Source organism: Convolutriloba macropyga, chromosome 11, assembly GCF_964194025.1.
Source record: "Convolutriloba macropyga chromosome 11, txConMacr16.3, whole genome shotgun sequence".
In the NCBI taxonomy this organism is placed as follows: domain Eukaryota; kingdom Metazoa; phylum Xenacoelomorpha; order Acoela; family Convolutidae; genus Convolutriloba; species Convolutriloba macropyga.
Window position 1 is genome coordinate 15,921,615 of NC_134478.1, and position 20,153 is coordinate 15,941,767.

The following is a 20,153-nucleotide window of genomic DNA, read 5'->3' on the forward strand; positions in this document are numbered from 1 at the left end:
GAGCGAGAGAAGTTATTTGATCATGCGCTGCGTTGAGTGAATGATTTATCGGCTTTGAAAAGTGTTTTTGAGAGAGTGGCGCATTTAGAATTTTTTTGTTGCGAATTGTTTAATAGCCGCCGTCAGCGTCTCAAACGGATATTGTTTGGGCGCTCTCCTTTTTTAATTCGCTTTACCTTATGATCACGTTTTTCATTTTACATGTCACGGTTTTCACGTTTGACTTTTGACTTACCATGTCACACTTGACATACCTCACTCTCAAAAATGACTTCCTCACTTTGAAATTGACTTTTATTTACTTTAATTCAAAGATATAAGGTCAAATGGGCGTGTGTCACTCTAAATGAAGGTTTTTTGAGATCAGCTAATAGAGGCAGCAATAACTTATACAGATTTTTAATCAAAATAAAACAGATCAGCCTTCAATGAAAAGACAAATTTTTTTGGTCTGTCTTTTCTTACTGTTTTTTAGACTACCGATCTACGAATCTATTGCGGCTATTTTCTGGCAATCTGCCAGCTATTTTTTTTCTTTTCATTTCAAATAGTAAAAACAGAAAGGAATTGAGTTACAAGACTTTTTGTCTAAATTACTGCAAACTAACAGCCGAAACTGTGTACTGCATTTACGTATGGGAAATTTGTGACTATTAGAACAGAGAAAATCCCTTCATTAGGGAAAAATGTAATCCGTTTCATCACTCAACCTATCTTCAATGTTTGGTTGACGTTAAAACACAATTTCGCAAATTGGTCCATAGTTGATTGAATCACCAATGTACAGAATAGTTATGGAAAGCAGTAAGATATTTTCCAGTCATTTAATTGTCTGCTATTATGTAAAGTGATCGTAACAATTTGTTTGTTAACTAACGCTCTGTGTTTGTTTAAACTATTTTTTTTGCAGCTGATTGCTCTACTTGAATTTTGGTTTGGTGAAAATCTGTTTTAATTGCAAAATAATTTACTATACATGTGGTTTTAGATCGGGAAAATTTCATCAAAATGAATGTTCCTAATTTTTGAGTTATGCTATTACAATTGTGCTTTCAAAAGTTTTCCCCCTCAGATGTAAAAGGTTTTTGACAAACTTGAGACGTATGTTGGAACATTCTGTGTCTCGCATGAGTCTTATTAATAATTCTGTTTGTCCTTTGGTAACCAAATGCAGTTGATTTGCCCCTGTATCCATGTTATTATTACATGGAGGTACAAAATGCTTTATATGCTGAAATCAGGAGATTGTGTCGAACGTATTTTCCTGACGGAACTCAACAATAGTCGCCATTTGAAAATTTGCGGTCTTTAATTGCGCAAATCTTCGTGTTATTTTAGTTATCTACAATTGGTAGGTATTGTGTAGGGATTTTCCTAAATAAAAACTAAATAACTAGAAAGTGTAGATGGGATGAAATGAAGAGTTTCAATTTAGTACTTAGCATTGTTTGCGTGTGCTATTATGTCGTTTTTTATGTTGTCTATTCCCTTCTAAACGAGCCCATTATGTTACGCTTTACTGCTTAACGATGTTGATACTCTAACTGATAAACATGGAATTTGATATATGAAGGAATTCTAAAACTGAGACTGACAGCAATGCATGGTTAACTTCAAGGTCATTGTTCAATTTGTAAATAGTCATATTTTCAGGTTATAATGATAAGGCAAAGCTTTCAGATTATTCAATTGCTATACTCAAACTCTTGCACAGTTCGTAAATTGAGAAGGTTTGACTTCAAATAGCTTTTAGATCAGCCCAGCTGAACTTGAATAATCAACTGAAATTGTATGTAATCATGGTCGAGAGGCCGGACAGTCTTTCGAATCACCTTGGTAACGTGTCTTTACACGGAGATTCACAATTGATGGAATCGCCATTAGGTTTCGTCCCTTTCCACCCAGAGGCAGACGAACAGCCTTACGACAAACAATTAGTCAGTGTCGACCCAGAAACCAAAAAGTACATTGTAGTCGTGGCTATCGATTTCGGAACTGCCTATAGTGGATATGCGTTCAGTTTCATAAGAGATCCATCATCAATTCATATCATGAGACGTTGGGAGGGTGGCGATCCTGGAGTTGTCAATCAGAAGTCTCCCACAATTCTTTTACTTGACGCGAATGGAAAATTCCACTCTTTCGGTTATGCTGCGCGAGATTATTTTCACGACTTGGACCCGCAAGAGGCGAAAAAGTGGCACTATTTTGATAAATTCAAAATGATGCTGTATCATGTCAATGAAATCAACAGTGAGACTATGATCAAAGCGTTAAATGGCAAAGAAATGCCAGCTGTCAAAGTTTTCTCGTACGCTTTAAGGTTTTTCAAAGAGCATGTTTTGGAAGAGCTCAACGACCAGTCTTCGACTGTCAAAATAACATTGCAAGATGTTAAGTGGGTTATTACGGTGCCAGCTATTTGGAAAGAATCTTCAAAACAGTTCATGAGGAAAGCAGCTTATGAAGCTGGTCTTGCCGATTCCTCTAGTGAAGATCGCCTTTTAATAGCGCTGGAGCCAGAGGCTGCCTCCATATTTTGCCGGCGTCTAAGGAAGGTAGAGTTAGCTGCCAATCCCAGACACAGTAAGCTTGCCCCAGATCCTTTTAGTGAAGTTGTAGCTGATATTCCAGAGCGACTGAAGCTTGCTGCCAGTTTAGACGATGGATCAAGGTTTGTTGTACTTTTTTGCTTGTTTGCATTGACAAATATTAAATGCCTATCCATTTAATATAATACCAAGTTCGTAGTCTTTGTGTCTGTTTGTTTTTTAAGTGTCAAAGACGATCTTGTGATTTTTTTAAGCTTTATTCTCTTGTAGGTTTAAGCTGATTGGTTTTTATAGTTCTTTGAAACTGCTCCCGACAAATTCTTTGAAAAACTGCCAGAGTCAAAGAAAATGTGGATGTTGAATATAATTGCATTCACTTAAACATTTTGAAAAATGGAAGTTTAGCGTAAAAAAGTAATGGTAAGGCTGTTATTTTGATATTTTTACTTGTATTGGAAACTTGACTTTGTCAAAGAATCAAATTTCTGGAGAAGCTCGTTTTCTGCACTTTTATACTGCAAATCGACACTAAAAATGTGAGAATCTAACGTGTGATCAAAAATAGTCTAAATTAGTGTGTTGTAGTAAATCTTCTATAATATGTTAGAAAAAGGTTCTTCAATGATAGGACAGCAAGATGATTGTTTCGTCAGCTACGATCAAAAATACTTTTTAAAAAATCTATTCTTCTGCTTGACGAAACTAGTGATATCTAAAAAAAATGTAACAAGAAACCCGTTGGATGCTACAAAAAGAAGTTGAAAATTCCATTCAATTCTCGGATCAATTTTTCGAGTTGTTTTTTTTTGCTTACCAAGAATATCCACCAACCGACTCCATTTTATTACTGAAATAGTGAATTTTACGGAAAGAATTTTTTTTACTGTAACATTTTACTGTGACCAAATAGAAAACGGAATTTTAAAACTGTTATCCGATAAAAATTTATTGCTCTGATCTATTCTGGTCTCAATTTCATGATGATAATGACTTGTCACACTTTTTCCGTGACATCACTTTTTAACGGCTTTTTCTGGATGGATCACGACTTCTTAGAGACGCCAACTTAACTTTTACACAAAAGCAAACCAAATAATGAAGGAAAAGAACAGAAAGAACAAGAATGGCTGAAAACGATTCATCTTAGACACTTAGCCTTTTTTTTGTGGTCATACCAGGGTTTCATTTTTTTCCGACCCACCTCAACTGTTTTTTTAATTAGTCAATTTTGGCCGATCCATGTATTCATCGTTGAGAGTTGTGAGAAACATCATTAGAAAGTAAGCCATGTACTGTAGAATATATAATAAAAAGATTTTGATCTTTTTTTTACGAAGTTTTTTAGGCTAAAAATTTTGAACATTTGACTGATTTCCGTTTTTTTTACTTATTTTTGCTTGAGTTTTTGTCAATTTTGCTATCAATATGTCGAAATTGTCAAAAATGGTGTTAAAATGGTGAAAATGGCGCTGTTTAATCTCTACGACAAAGTAGTGCTGTTTTACTTTTACGACAAAGGAGTATTGCTGAACTGCTTGGTCCAACCTACTTTCAGCCTTTTTGCATCAAAAATAGCACGTTTCCTATGAGTGTTCTGGAATTAAAAATCAACATTTATTCGTTTATTTAACCCGATTTTGTATCCAAAATGTATCATTTTATATATTGACTTTGTCAACTCATCTTTGCTTACGTTTGGAACAATTACGTGTTTAAAATGGAAGCGAAGCTACAGCAAGGATAGTCATGGATTAATCGTGGATTTTTCTATCCAAAAGTTATTCGGATTGTTCTGGGCCGCTGTCTCTTCAATAATTATTTTCGTCTTCTTGGTTTTTGCTTCAGTCCAGAATCATTTAAAATCAAGGTTCATTAACAGATGCCATGTACGTGTAAATGAGGCCAAACGAACATTTTGCACTTCTGGCGTAAATGTTTGAAATCTTGAGTTCTGCATTTATTCGTTCCAATACAGGTCTTTACTGGTCCAAATGACTCACTGAAGAGTTACAAGTTAAAATATCTGGTGTATTTTTGTTGAAAGTTTATGGTTTTTATTAGTTTTTAAGATGTTTGTTTTCACCAGACATTACTGACCGGTCACATATGAAATAGATGACCCTTGAAAGATGCAATTGGACATATCTGATGTCTTCAGTCATAGCTTACATTTTTAATGGCTTAGACACCGTTTTTTCCCAAAATAAATTAATTGTTTAATTTTTGCTTGTATTTGCCATAGTTTTTTAATTCCTCTGGCATACTCCGGATAATGAGTTGATTTTTTTATCGATGTACAAAGGAACCTATTTAATGCTTTCAGTTCATAGCTAATGGTTTTCATGACTTTATAATATTTTGTTTGAAAAACATGTTATGATTTCAAAACGATTATTTTAATTCGCCTTGTTTGCTCCTTTTGTCTACGTGTTACCTAATCTCATTAACGACAGGTTTGATTCTTTTAATGAAATAAAGTTGATTAGTTAAATTGAGGGTTTTTTCTGATGCTATTTTGGTTTTTTAAGTGCTTTAAAAAATGGTCGTTTTCAATTTTTCTGTTATTAATAGCCGCGTCCTCAATTCTAGGCGGCTATTATAGCGCTCCTAATTTTTTTTTGTACTTCGTCTAACAGATTTTTGTTTCGTCTTAACGTGACTTCTTGGAATTGACTTTTTCAATGACTTACCTCACTCAAAAAATGACTTGAGCTCACTTATGAAACTTTAAATTTTATGAACATTTACTTATTAAGGGTCAATAGTGTGCATCTAAGTAGTGCCAAACATTTGCCCTAATTCTTGAATATTAGAGTCTCGAGTTTATGATTTCAAATATTAATTTTGGGATCTTTTCCGTTTGTGCCCCCCCCCCCCCCCAAAAAAAAAATATATTGCACGTGCAACACCGAAGCTAACAAATATGCCGAAGCTAACCCAAAAGGACTAGGGGTCTATTAAAGGACTGGTGGTCGATCTGTATTTTATTTCTATAGTTGTTTCAATTCATGTAAAGCCACAAGCGTCTCGCGGCTATTTTCCGGCAATCTGCCGGCTATGTTTCGATTTTGCTGTTTGTCTCCTGTCGTATTCTCATTAATGACAACTCTCATTGGCGTATATTGGCTCTAGGTTCTAAATCTCTTAGTTGTTTGTTTCAAGTAATGTTTGATGGTATTTATACGAATATATTGTTTTTGGAAGTTTTCTATCTCTTTAATTGGTAGACGATTATGTCAAAAGTGTGGATGAGCTTGGTCAGAACATTATGTCCAAACTCACATTACTGAGCCTCGTCGTTTAAATGTGTAAATCATTAAGTTTTCGAATTTCATTCTTTTTTATTTTTTGGAGTGTCAATCGTTAAGAGCTGCGATAGCGAGCTATTATTTGACCTCTCTTGGTTTTCACAATTCAAAGAGTTTGAATTGTATTGGGGCGCAAATTTTGTGTGCACACGTTGTTTGCGCAAATTTTGTTTGCACACATTTTGATGTTTTTTGTAGTCGAATAGGGAGTAGCAATTTTGATTACTCCGAAACAGGGAGTGGAGCGAAAAGCGAGTGTTTTGTGGCGTGAAATTTTTTCACCATTTTTGAACTCCAGTGAGAAAAAGTTGTTTGAACAAAACTCAGTACTCTCTCGCTAGGGGTGCTTTTTTTATTTACATGTAGAAATTTCACTATGAATTTATTGAGATTTTAAATTTTTTTAATGAATTACTTTTTTCATGAATTGACTTCATTAACCTTTTTTTCTCATGAATCATTTGGGCAGCTACCAGTTTTTTTCGAGTTGCTTCGATTTTTTCCGGCTATGTACACATTTTCATTATTTTTGAAGTCAAATTGTTTTTGAAGTGATGATTTAATTTAGTTCACGCCGAGACAGGAAATTGATCAGAAAAACAAAGGGATTTGTGGCTTAAAGAGGGAGAAAAGGTACTGTGGAAGAATTGTTTTTCAATAAAATTTCGCTGTCTCGTTTGCGGTTTTTGGTTCACATGCGGCAGTTTGACTTTGATTTTTCGTTTTTTTTTCGATTATCAGATTTCTTTTTCGAAATGATTTTTCCAGTCCGTTCATAGACCGTTCTGAGTCTAGTTATTTGTTTAGTCAACAGATATTCTGTGAATTGTAGGGCAGGACATGTCCTATGTTTTGTCCTATGTCATTGTCAAGATTTTTGTTACGACCATATGACGTCACTATCACTTCGAATCTGCTTTTGTTCTTTCATTCATTCACTCAATTTTTACCGAATTTCGTACCTGACTTCATGTTTCACTCTCAGCGGAGCTAGTTTTTTGTTCATTCGCTTGATAAAGTGTTTGGCCACACGTAAAAATGACTTCCTCACTTAAATGAACTTTTTTTTCATTGACTAGGTGAACTGTTTTGTTTGTGACTCTAAATGAAGGTTATTTGTGGGCAGCCAAGAGAAAGAGCAATAAGTAATACAAATTCTTTATCAAAACAAAATCAAAGCAACTTCTAAAAACTAAATTTTCTCATCGGTCTTTTTTATCTTTTGATACTGCAAATCTACGAAGTTATCGCAGCTTTTTTGTGGCAATCGGCCAGATATGTTTCTATTATTCGGTTGTAATAAACATTTCTTTACTTAATTTAATTGTTTCGGCACTATCTTTCTGATGTAACTTTGTGTACAGAAAGTATCAGTACCGAAACATTCTGGGTGGTTAATTCATCTGGTTATTTATGCAGCTTGTTTATTGCTTCAAATACTGCGTTTTATGCTGACCTTAAATTTGTCTGACGTTTCGGTCATATTTTCTGGAAGCTCTTAGTAGTAGTTTTTAAGAACTTTACAAATTTCCTGCTGCAACGAGTTGGTTTGGATTTAAATCGCTTGTTATTAGAGTAGAGAGAGCCTATTAATTTTCCATTTTCATGTAAATTCATGCGTCATGTGAGAAAACCAATTTTTTCGCCTCCATTGCTGCCTGCATTATTGATAGACACAAAACTAATTATTTTTATTATGTACGTCGCAATTTTGTTTTACGCATGTAATTTCGAGAATACTTAAAAGTCATGTGTGAGACGACGTATTTATTTTCGCCAATGATCTTAGAAAGGTTGGCATTTAACTGCTACTATTTTAGTGTTCACAGGCTAGTTAACTGTTGTCCGAAGTGAACTACTGATAATGCTTTTTCTGATAAGTAATATTTAAGAATGCGTTATAATGTGTGTACTTCACTTCATTATTCTGTTACCTTTTCCTGAAGACGTGTTTTTCATCCCAGAGAACCATTTTAGTCATGCCTTATGCTCTTACATTAATGAAAGTGCACATAGGAATCTTGGTATGCTTTAATGAAGTGTGTTTTTTTACAATAGAAAGGTAACTGGATAACTTATCATTTTTAGTATGCACTTAAAGTGGTAAAAAGTGTTTGATTGCTCTGAAACAAAGTTTAGCATTTTTTGGTTCTTGTGGGTCTTTTTAAGAGGTTTTCTTCCTTGGACATTATTTAGCCTAATTGATCGGACTTCATCGACTTTAGCTCAATAGATTGGACGTATATTATCAAGGATGGAATGAACTGAGCTTCTTACAGGTGCGCTTCTCTGCAGCTCTTAGAGTTTTAGTAAGATTGAAGTCACTGATCAGCAAAACTGATGAACCTTTGAGGGGGCAGACATTCATTATATGAATGCAATTTTGGGGGATTTAAAAGTCATTAAAAGGCCAATCAGTATTAGAATATTTTTAAAATATGGTTCGAAAAATTTGTTCGTTTTCAAAAAATTGTTGGCATTTAAATTTCTCAACTTTTGCATGTGTTGCACTCGTTTTCCTTTGTTTAAGAGGCCGTTTTGTTGTCAAAATTTTTCCTTATTTTGCTATTTTGAAATTTTAGGAGATTTTTGCCTTTGAAATTTTCAACACAGCGCTTAGCATGTCAGGTTTGTTTTTACTAATATCCCTCAATTTTACTAAAATGGTTGGGAAAACGATTTCATAATTTTTGAAATGACTAGTTATTTTCTTTTTAATTAAGAGGCATCTTTTAACTAAAATTGTCTACGGAAAACACTAGAATTAGAAGTTGGGAGTTCTCAAGATATCATTTATCTTATTTTAGGCGCTATTTGTGGATACATCCATCTATGTGTTTTCAAGGTGTTTCTGCTGTAAATGCAAACTATTTAGTTTTTTGATGAAGTTTGAATGTTATTGAAGAATACTTGTCTGCAGTGAATATCGCTTGAGAACAATCTAAAATCAAGTTTTTTTGTGTAATAGAATTGTTTTTTGTCATCAAGTGGGATGTTGCGCTTGTTGATTTGAAACTTAATGATTCGAAACTCTCTAACAATCAAATTGTACTGTTTTCAATTCGCGGAGAAAATATTTTGACGCACCGAATGTTGATCTTGACCATCGCTTCTTTCATTGAGCCAATCTCACTATTGAATGATTGATTCAACAATTCGAGTTTTTGTGGTTAGGTTATTAATAGCTGCTATAGTGATAGCTGAGTGGAGCTATTATTGACCTTCTTTTTTGTTTTTCAATTAAAAAATTTTGAATTGTATTGGTACGCTGTATTTTTTTCCATCTGTTGACACATTTTTTGACAGTTTTTGTCCGTGAGAAGTCAGATTGGAGTAATGATTTTAGTCACGCTGGAATAGTTAAAGGAGCGAAAAGAGAGGAGTAGTTTTGAAGACGCAACTTTGTTTCAAACTGTTTCTCAAGTGGAGAGATATTGGTGTACGATCAGATTTCTGGGTTTAAGAGCGAATATTTGTTCACGTGCGGCAATTTGACCTCTATTTTCACTGTTTTTGCTTTTTTCTGGATTCGCTGCAGGCATGACTTTAGAAGGTGGTCTATTTTTTTCAAAAAATATCAGGCAATTTGCCAGCTTTTGTGAATTTTGCCAGCTTTTCTTGTTTTTCATTGTTCAATCACGTAGTATTGATAATGATAGGTCTCATTGGATCCGTAATGAGTTATATTGTAATATATTCAACCGTTTCTATTCATTTCTAACTGTCATATTGAATTTGAGAAGACTTGTTTCCTAAATGTTTGCAGTTTTTAAAGTAGTTTAATAGTCGCCGTCAGCCTCTCAAAGGCTAATGTTTAGGAGCTCTTCTTTTTGCGGGTTTTCTCCGATCCCGTTTTTCTTCTTATTTGAGTCTCAACTTTGACGTTTGATTTCTGTTTTGCCTCACTCAGTTTCAACTGAATTGCATTTATTTTTCATTCTGCAAATTAATGCGTAATACAATTAAAGTGAGAAACCGAGATTAAAACAAACGGGATCAGGTAATAACGTCCGGGTGCTAAGATGTTTAAAGACTTACTACAGTACGTACCTTAGAGTATACTGATAATTGTTCCGACCCCACTTGTGGGGGGGGGAGGAACTATATACTCAAATGGGTTTTTTTTTGTTCCGTGAATTTTGGCCGACCAATATATTCATCGCAGAGAAATGTGCGTGGTATCATTAAAAAGCTCGTCCAGCGTAGAATTCGAAATTAAAAAGATTTTTTTTCGAGGAGTTATCGAGGTTTAAAGTTTCATGTGAACACTGGATATTTGGTTCACTTTTGTTCACTTTTGTTCACTTTTACCGTAATTTTCGTTCGAATTAACGTTTTTTCTACGAAAAATTTAATTCAAAACTAGATTTCACGCCAAAAAGTAAATCAATTTTAGGTTTTTAATAGACGAAAGGAGATAATAAAGACTAGTTCTAGTCTTAGAGGGAAGTTTAATATATAAAAAAAATTGGAATTAGGTTTGGGAGCTCTTTTTTTTAAGAAAATTTTGCATTTTTTTGTTTTTTCAAGTCACCTAGAGACTACTAGACACTTTTAATATCGAAGTTCCGTTAATGACAAACCTCTTTTACGATCAAATGAAGCCCAATGAACAAAAAATTTGTTTCGAAGGGATCGCTCATGTTTTTTTTTTGGACTCGTATCTCAAATTTCGTAATTTCAAATAAAATTTTGATTTATTTTTTGAGGTTTTACTAAAGTTTTAAAATCCTATGACATAAACTTGTTGACTAAAGGTGCAATAGATTTGCTCATGAGCATTAAGTGAACCTATCTAGTGCTGTGAGTGGACAGCTAATGGCTGTTAAGACTTTGAAAATAAATTTTTGAAAGTTTTTTTAAAATTAGTGAATCATAAATTTATTTTTGTGAACTGTAAGTTCGTCTCAGTAAAAACAGGATTGAACTCCTTCATACCACTGCAGCATAAGTTAATCTCATTGGCGGCTTTATCAAATAACTATTGGTTATACGTCTTCAATGCCACAAGATTTCAAATTTTTTTAAAACTTTTTTGGACATTTCGTTTTATTGGTTCATTTTGAAATCTTATCACGTCATCCTAATATTGATGGCTACATCTTCCTTTAGTGAAGACGTCCAAAGGATCATAGATAAAACTTTCTGAGAAAAAAATATGGTTTAAATGGCTTCAACACTTTCTTCTCCCATTTTTCTAAAGAAATTTTGGTTTTTGCCTTTATTTGTTGTTTTTTTTTCATAGTGATAAGACATATTGTGATGTCTTATTGATTACCTAGGCATCATAAACATCCTTGTATTCACATCGTGGCATAGCTGAGCGTATTCATTGAATTCCTATGAAAGCTTTCGAGTTAGTTTGTTAAGACTTTAAAAATATATTTTTGTTTTTTATTGAACATAAATCAATCTTAAGCTTATTTTCGTGGATTGTAAGTCAGTCTCGGAAATGACAGAACCGCTTTGTTTCTACATCAGCAACAATTTATCTAGTTAGCGGTTTTGTCTTCTAACTATTGGTTTTTTTGACTTCGGTGCACGAGTTTTCATAATTTTTGGATTTTTTTTAGTAATTTTGGTTCCTTTTGAAATCGTATTACATTATCCTAATATTGATAGCTCCAATTGGCTTAGTGAAGACGTTCAATGGATCGTTGAAAAAGTTTTAAGAGAAAAAAGCTTATGGTTTAAATAGCTTCGACACTTCTCAATTTTCTACCGAACTTTTGGATTTTGCCTGTTTTTGTTGTTGTTTTCATAGTCAATGACTTGTTGTAATGTCTTATTGATAAATTTTGAATGACAAACATCCGAGTCGTCACATCATCTAGGCATAATTTGGCGTATTAAATGCCTTCCGTTGAAAGCTGTTGAATTTTTTGACTTTGATACTATGGGTTTTCTCAAAATTTTCGTGGTTTTGATGTATTTTTCTTTGCCATACGACTTATTGTGATGAGTTATTGATGTCACATGAATGAAACCTATGATTGCTATTTCATCGAGGCAGAATTTAGTGTGTTTAATTAACTTAAAATGTAGCATTTTTTAAAAAAATCAAACATCTGTTTTTGTTATCTCTTCATTTGATTGACAATTAAGTCAAAAATGTAGATGAGCTCGGGTCGGAACATCATGTGCGAACGCACATTAACTCGCCGCCTTGTTGGTTTTCGCGTTAACATTGTTATTTCTGGTCTAAAATTTTTATTCCACCTTGTTTTAGTCATTGAGCCATGGCCGTGTTACTCACGTTATTTCTGTTCTCTGAAAAGAAATTGATGATGTCATAAGCTCCGATCTTCTCTCTTTCTGTACAACAATTTTCTTTATTGAAAAAATTTAAGCAGTACAATGAATCTGAATGATACACAGGCTAATGAAAATAAATAAGTCTCTGCCCTCGTCGGGAATAAGTTGTTCAGAATTTGGATCCCCTCTCTGGAGCCAAGCCAGGCAATATTTCAGTGGTTAAAAACGGAAACTAAATAAATATTTGCGGTTTACGACTACATGTTTTCTTGAAATATCGAGATATGGCAAAGAATTGAAAGGGCTGACTGCAGAAACCGAAATAACCAAACTGTTAGTCAGAAAAAAACTAATGAAGTATCATATAATTTTTATAAACAGATTATTTCAGCTATTCAGTATCAAGAATCGTTCAAACTAAAGTTTTTAGCGAAAAAGTGCTATTCTTCTTAAAGTTGCACATTTTTGAACTACAGCTGATCCAAGTTCTAGAGCTGATACGGCATCCAGCGTCCATAACTTAATTTGGTATAGGGAAAACCTTCCAATTTAGATGCCGCTTTCCAGCTTTCCATTGATGCCATTCGCTACTTCTACTTGAGTTATATTGATTGGCTTAAACTGACTGAATAAAAACAAGCTAAGCTAAGTGTTCCTCCCTCTATAATTTGGAGAAACGATTGATAGCTCGAGATTTTGACAACACATTGTTGAGCGTTTCATTAAATCCGCTTCAGCTATTGTATTCAATGTTGATAGGTTGTGGCACTGTAATTTCACCTCCAATCACAGATCTACTCTGTCGACTGTACTGCTTTTTCAACCTCAATAGGTTTCTGATTTCTTACATAATGGCAAGTTTTCCTTCTTCTACAAATGTTCTCAATCCCCGCTTCAGTGCCAAATCTGACATTGAACTTATTTTCTATAATACTCATTCTAGGTATGTGGTGTTGGACTGTGGCGGAGGAACAGTTGATGTTACAGTACACGAAATGGATACACATACCGGCTGTCTTAAGGAGTTGATGAAAGCGTCCGGAGGTCCCTATGGATCCGTAGCTGTGGACTTGGCATTTGAGAATTTGCTGAAACAGATATTCACCGCAGAATTTATTGAACAGTATAAACTGAAGCGACCTGCTGGTTGGGTCGACCTTCTGACGGCTTTTGAGTCGAGAAAACGAAGTGCTTCGCCGAATAAGGAGATGAACATAAACGTATCAATTCCCTTCTCCTTTTTCGACTATTATAGAAGAGTGAGAAACCAGTCTGTGGAAAGTGCCATTAAGAAGTTTGATTCCAAAGATGTAAGGTGGTCGCATGAAGGTAGGAACTGATTATTAATAGCCGCAAAGCGATAGCTGAGGCTATTATTGGCATTCTCTTGGTTTTTTACAATTCAAATAATTGTAACACATTTTCATGAATTTTGAAGTCAAATTGAAGCGATAATTTCGGTCACGCCGAAACAGGAAGTGAAGCGAAAAAGCGAGTGGTTTTGCGGCGGGAACTTTTTATACTGATTTTTAAGTAGTCAGAAGGGGGATGGGATACAGGCGAAAACTCAATTAGGCGAACGAATTTTTCTTAGCCATTAGGCGAAAATCCTGAAATAAAGTTTTGTGGAAATTAGGCGAACATTAATTAAAACTCTTAAGAGTTACTTCAAAATCCACTCGATGTTAAAAAGTTGTCAAATGTCCCTAACCATGGTCTTTCATGCAAAATAGTTGTTAAATTACATGCAAACTATCATTGCTTTCAATGTTTTGCATCTCTTTTACTGTGCTCAGTGTCATCGCTTTTGCTTTAAAAAAATAAAAAGGAAAAAATGTTTAAAATACTTATCGATACCTTTAATGTAAATTATTTAGAACTACTGCAGAAAATGCACGAAAAATTGTGAGATTTGGCGTTAGACTACATCTTAAAAATGATCAAAATTTGAAAACTAATGTCCATTTGTTGATGACTTTTTAAACTTTTCGTACGAAGTAAATTGTTACTGTCACTGGATTACAATATATTACCAAGTGGATATTGCAATATATCCTTCAAGTGTCTTAATAGGTATTCGCCTAATTTCCACAAAACCTTAGCTCAGAATTTTCGCCTACTGGCCAGAAAAATTCCTTTCGCCTAATATCCTACGCCCCAGTCAGAAAATGGTGTGTGAACAAAATTTCGCTTTCTGACTAGTGGCTTTTTGTTCACATGCGGCATTTTTGCTTCAATTTTTACTGTTTTTTTTTCAATTTTTGTCTTAATGGTTTTCGCAATCCAGTCATAGTCCATTCCAGGTCTAGTTGTTTGTTTAGCCAATGAAAGTTTTTTAAAGTTTCTACGTTTTTGTTTTTAATAGCCGCACAGCGATAGCTGGGGCTATTATTGGCCTTCTATTGGTTTTTTTTTATTTCGTCGTCATGATTTTTGTTACAACCATATGACGTCACAGCCACTTTTTGTTCATTCTTTCATGCAATTTCAACTGAATTGCATGTGTGACGTCATTTTTCGCTCTTAGTGGAGCGAGTTTTTTTTGTTCATGCGCTTGATTAAATTTTTGGTCACCCTTGACTTACCTCTCTCAAAAATGACTTCCTCACTTTGAAATTGACTTTTATTTACTTTAATTCAAAGAGATAAGGTCAAATGGGTGTGTGTCACTCTAAATGAAGGTTATTTGAGATCAGCTAATAGAGGCAGCAATAACTTATAAAGATTTTAAATCAAAATATAACAGATCAGCCTTCAATGAAAACACGAATTTTTTTGGTCTGTCTTTTTTACTGTTTGTTTTTTATTTCGTGAACAGGAGTTTTGTTATGACCATATGACGTGGCAATCGCCACTTCAAATATGCTTTTTTTCATTCGTTCATGCAACTTCAACTGAATTGCGTGCGTGACATCATTTTTCACTGTTGGTGGAGAGTGTTTTTTTTGTTCATTCGTGTGATAAATTTTTTGGTCACACATGACTTACCTCACTCTCAAAAATGACTTCCTCACTCTGAAATTGACCTTTCTTTACTTCAAATCTAAGAGATAGGGTCAGATGAGTGTGTGTCACTCTAACTGGGTATTTAAGGGCAGCTAACAGAATCAGCAATACGTTAAACGTAATCTTAAAATACCACATCTCTGCAATTTTAAAAAGTTTCTTATTTGGTCTGTTTTTTACTATCTTTTTGAGACTGAAGATCTACGAAGCTATTGCGGATATTTTCTGGCAATCTGCCAGCTATGTTCTTTAAAATAGTACGAGTTAAGAGTAATAATTAAGGAACAGAACTAAAGACATATTTCAGTAGTTCAAATTGTATATGATTTTGGACCTAGATTTGGATAGTTTCCCCGCCTTCGGTGATGTTTTTGATCGTAATTATTGTGAATGTTTGACCTTGTTTGTGACGTTAATTCCTCAAGTTATTCTTGATTTGACCATACATAAAGTGATCTAAACCTTGATATGCTGGTCCAGCCTCCTAGCTCGATTTTTATCATAGGAATGTTGCGGATCAGTCCTGCTGGAATTAGAGCCCTCTTTGATCCGACCATCACAGAGATCCAGAAAGTTATCGACAATGTGCTATCCACAGTGGGCAACCTACATTTCATATTCTTAGTTGGCGGGTTTGCAGAGTCGCCAGTTTTGCAGCAAGCTGTCCGCAACTGGAACGAGCCGAAAGGAATTCAAGTCATAATTCCTGAATCAACTAGCCTTTGTGTATTGAAGGGTGCTGTGTATTTTGGCCTAGATCCGAATATAATTAAAATTAGACGGCCTAAACTGACATATGGTGTTGGTGTGTTGAACAAATTTGTAGCTGAGAAACACGATCGGAAGAAACTGGTTGTGGGCAAAGATGGAACGGAGTGGGTAACTGATATATTCGACCCCTTTGTCAAAACGGGCCAAGCCATTTCTCAGGGTCAAATTGTGACCAGAAGTTACACTCCTGCCAAAACTAATCAGAAGGTGATGGAAATCAACGTGTACGCGTCTGAGAACGAATCAGTGACGTATATAACAGATAAAGGCGTTAGACGGTGTGCCACTATGAAAGTAGATCTCACAGGACTGTCTCCAGTCAAATCAGGATCAAATGCAGGTAATTATTTGTGAGAAATTACACATCCATTGTCGTCTTTGTCTCCAATTACTCTCACTCTTAGTTTATAAAATGACCAATAAGATGAGTATCAGTTATGCTTTAATAATAGTCACCCTTATCTTCTCAGCAGGCTATTGTTGCGCTCCTATTTTTGTTTTTTTTACAATTCAAGGAATCTGAATCTTATTGGGGAGCTGTCTTTTTTAAGACTTGGGTAAGACTCTTTAAGTGAGCGGGCAAGAAAACCGGAAGTTCAGGGATTGAATAAACTTTAAAAAAGTTGTTTCAGTGCAAAAATTCGAAGAGCGAAGAAAAGAGTAGTTCTTTTGTTCCTGACTTCTTTTCAAACAGAGCGAGCAATTTGGGTGTGAAAAAAATTTTCACTAAGCGAGCAAATTGTTTTGTTCACGTGCGGCTTTTCCAGCTGTTTTCTTTTTTGAAGTTTCTTTTGTCTAAAAGGTTATTTTAGATTTAAGTAATAATTTTCATATTGTTTTGATGGTGTTTCGAAGGTTTTTAGTAATTAATGTGAGTTTTGCGCTATTTTGAATGTTTTTCAACTAATTGTCCGGTTGTAAGGCTATTTTAGCGATTTTTGGCCCAATATTGTATTTCATTGCTTTACTTTTTACTGAATTTAATCGTGGGCAGTTTTTATTGAAGAATAAATACAGGTTTTTTTGTATCAAAGCAAATTCTTTTTTTTTGAATTTTGACAATTGCTATATTTTCTTGATATCTTACCCTTTTTAGCATTATTTCAAAGTCACATGTTCTTATCCTTATCTTGGCTCGTCCAAATTTGTGTTAGCAATGATATTGTCTCGGTTGCTGGAATATTGTTTTCCCATTGTATTTGTACCTGCACAAGTCGAAAACGTGATTGATATTTTTTTTGTTTAAATTACCTATTTAAATTTTTGTTTGCTTTTATTTCAATTAAGATAGTGTTTTCTCTTTTCTGATGCTGACTTCCATCAGAAACTAGTTATTTGGCAGGCTGCTTTTTGGTGAAGAAATAAATTCTCGAGTCGTGTCTGGAATTCTTCTGGCTGTTTTTTAAGATCTGTTCTCACATTTTCATCATTTTTGAAGTCAAATTGGAGTGATAATTTTGATCAAACCGAAACAGGAAGTGGAGCGAAAAAGCGAGTGGTTTTGCGGCGTGAAATTGTTTCGCTCTAATTTAAAGTATAGTGACAAAAAGGTGTTCGAACAAAAATTCGCTCTCGCTAGTGGTTTTTTTATTCACATGCGGCAATTTGACTTTGATTTTTACTGTTTTTTCGTTTTTTAATCTGATTTTTTCCAAATTGTTTTCCCAGTCAATTCCTATTCCATTCTATTTTTTGTTTAGTAGATGAAAATTCTTTGAATTGTAGGTCAGGACTTGGCCTGCTATGTTTTTTTTTACTTCGATTTAGGTAAAGTTGGTTTTAGGCAGAATAGTTTTCTTACTAAACGATTGCTGACCGAATACAAACCGACTTTTACATCAATAATCAAGATGAAAAACTCGTAAAAGAGCCTGGAAAAAGACTTTGTCGCATAATTTCACTTTTGATTTTTCCGTTACAGATGCGAATTTTTTTTTTGCTTATTAAACCGAAGATTTCGAAAATGTCGCTGTCTTTTTTAATAGCTGCAAAGCTATTAGCTGAGCTGAGCTATATTGCAGTGGTTTTTTGTTTTTGTTCCAACCTCTGACGAGCGTTCTGATTTACACTTTTTACGCGGCGAACCTGAAGAGATTTTTTGATCTTTTCATGGCGCTCCTTACATGCTGGTCATTTCAGACGCTAATTAGCAGTGAGCTTTAAGCTGAATTGTGTTAGTTTTTAAATCACAAATGACTTACATCATGCTCTAAATGATTTTTAAAACAGATTAAGCTTACGCTAAATCCTTCTAATTTTAAAAATGAGCCGCCATATTTTGAAGTCTGTTAATAATAAAGTATCGTGACCAAAATAATTCAGTTATTTAAATTTTAACGGAAGTATTTGACTTGCTTTAAAATTTATTAAGTTGGCATCGATAACTCCACCAACTCAATTCTGTATCTTTTGCTATCTGTATTCTGCGGCCTTTAAATCTATGGCGTGGCTATTTCGGAAATGCGCAAACTGATTTTTCTAAATTTCTTTTTCAAAATTGATTTTTTCGGATTGCTATTGTACGAATATAATAACCAAGCGTAACTACTGAGTGACCTTAGAACTTTGAACCGTGAACTATCATTTTGTGAAAAAAATCTTTCAAAACTCATCTCACAATTAGTCCTTTTTTCAAGGACTGAATTTTTTTTGTGAGTTCAGTGGCGTTGGTGATAAAATGTCATGATAGCATCATTCATGTTTACTGGAGCATAGTCGTTGTATAGGCTCCTCACGGAGACGTAGAGAGTTGCAGCTGACGATGCAGTTTGGACAGACTGAGATCAAAGTGACTGCATATGACGTCATCACTGGTAAACTCATCAAAGCCGACATTGACTTCCTCTCCTGATTTGGTTCTACGCCTCCCATGTGAAACAGTCGAATTGAATCAGCCAAATCAAATCAGTGAAAAAGCAAATAATTCGCTGGAGGGGAAGAGGTAAAGAATTTCTAGATATGACTTTGCTTTGAGATGGACGCTAAAAATTCGGAAGACGAATGTTTCAGCTTGACAGAAAATCTTTCAAAACCAAATTGGAGAATGCAAGAGGAAACGAGATACAGTGCATGGTCATGCAATACAATAATTCTTATCCCCAATTTAATTCGAATAGGGGCATTTTGCGAATGACAATGTGAAGTGAGGTGGTGAGAGCAACATCATTCAGGATATCACCACAAGCATTGATGTAATTAGATCTTTAAGATTAAAGCGCTTCTATCGTAGTAGTTATCCAATAGAAATCTTCCATTTCCACCGACCTTTTGTAAACAGACGTATCCATGTAATATACCAATTGTAATCAAAAAGGATATCCTTGAAAAATATTGGTCTTCCATATGTAACATTGGGTGAACAACTGAGATGTTCGCTATTTTGAGAAAATGATTCTATGTAATATCGTTGCTATAGTCTTTTTCTCTTGTAAAAGATGCTGCTGAAATATCGGAAAATTGTCAAGGCAAATTTAAAATGACAACATCTATGCTGTTGCCTGGTTTGCAAAAGGTCACCATCTTTCCATTGTTTTATACACTCTAAATACTTTGCTATGATGTGAGGGTTAAACGTACGGTTATTCCAGAGTAATTTCTAATCAGATATGGTTAATTGTAATTATTACATAATACGAAGAAATAGTATCAAACTGATGAAATCATTGTGTTCTTTTGAGAACATTGCTTAATTAATTAACGCTCATGGGGCTCAAAAACGTTCTTGATTTTCATTTTTATTTATACTTTGGTTTTGCGTTCATTTTGTTGTAGTTTTTCTTTTCTGTTTCCTCTATTCATTAGTGCAATATTTTGTCAATTTTATTTACAAATGTAAATTTAACCTTAAACCAGCTGGTTGCTTATTAAATAAGTACAGTAATACAGGTTGCAAAATTCAGTCTTAAAAGCTACTGTTTTTCAAGAGTGTAACTTGGAAATCTAAAATCTAAGAAGTCAATCGCAGCAAATCAGATTTGTCTGCTATTGTCGAGCAAAATACGCACGTTTTATTATAGCTGCGAAGCTGTAAGCTGAGCGGAGCTATATTGCGGTGCTCTTGGTTTTTTACAATTCAAAGAATTTGAATTGTATTGGGGCGCTGTCTTTTTAAGATCTGTTAACACATTTTTATGATTTTTGAAGTCAATCTGGAGTAGTGATTTTGGTCACGCCGAAACAGGAAATGGAGCGAAAAAGCGAGTGCTTTTGAGGCGTGATATTTTTTTGCTCTAATTTTAAAATAGAGTGAGAAAACGGTGTT

General features: G+C 34.4%; 1 protein-coding gene across 2 annotated transcripts; it reads left to right on the top strand.

Moving 5' to 3' along the window:
- Positions 1–1,380: 1,380 nt before the first annotated feature.
- Positions 1,381–19,173, top strand: LOC142349937 (heat shock 70 kDa protein 12A-like). 2 transcript variants are annotated; one of them, XR_012760855.1, is made up of 5 exons: positions 1,382–2,674; positions 13,059–13,444; positions 15,627–16,232; positions 18,619–18,833; positions 18,902–19,173. XR_012760855.1 is itself a non-coding variant. In XM_075401794.1 (4 exons), the coding sequence occupies exons 1-4, from the start codon at positions 1,800–1,802 to the stop codon at positions 18,741–18,743; spliced, it is 1,992 nt and encodes a 663-aa protein (XP_075257909.1). In that variant the 5' UTR covers positions 1,381–1,799; the 3' UTR covers positions 18,744–19,173. The 2 variants fall into 2 exon arrangements, 1 of the variants encoding a protein (XP_075257909.1); XM_075401794.1 differs by having other exon boundaries at positions 1,381–2,674; positions 18,619–19,173.
- Positions 19,174–20,153: the final 980 nt, after the last annotated feature.

Excerpts from the sequence above, each read along its gene's own strand:
- LOC142349937 (XM_075401794.1), top strand. The coding sequence starts at position 1,800 with ATGGTCGAGAGGCCGGACAGTCTTTCGAATCACCTTGGTAACGTGTCT. Across the intron at positions 2,675-13,058 it reads AGTTTAGACGATGGATCAAG|GTATGTGGTGTTGGACTGTG; the intron begins GTTTGTTGTACT and ends TACTCATTCTAG. Across the intron at positions 16,233-18,618 it reads CAAATCAGGATCAAATGCAG|GCTCCTCACGGAGACGTAGA; the intron begins GTAATTATTTGT and ends GTCGTTGTATAG.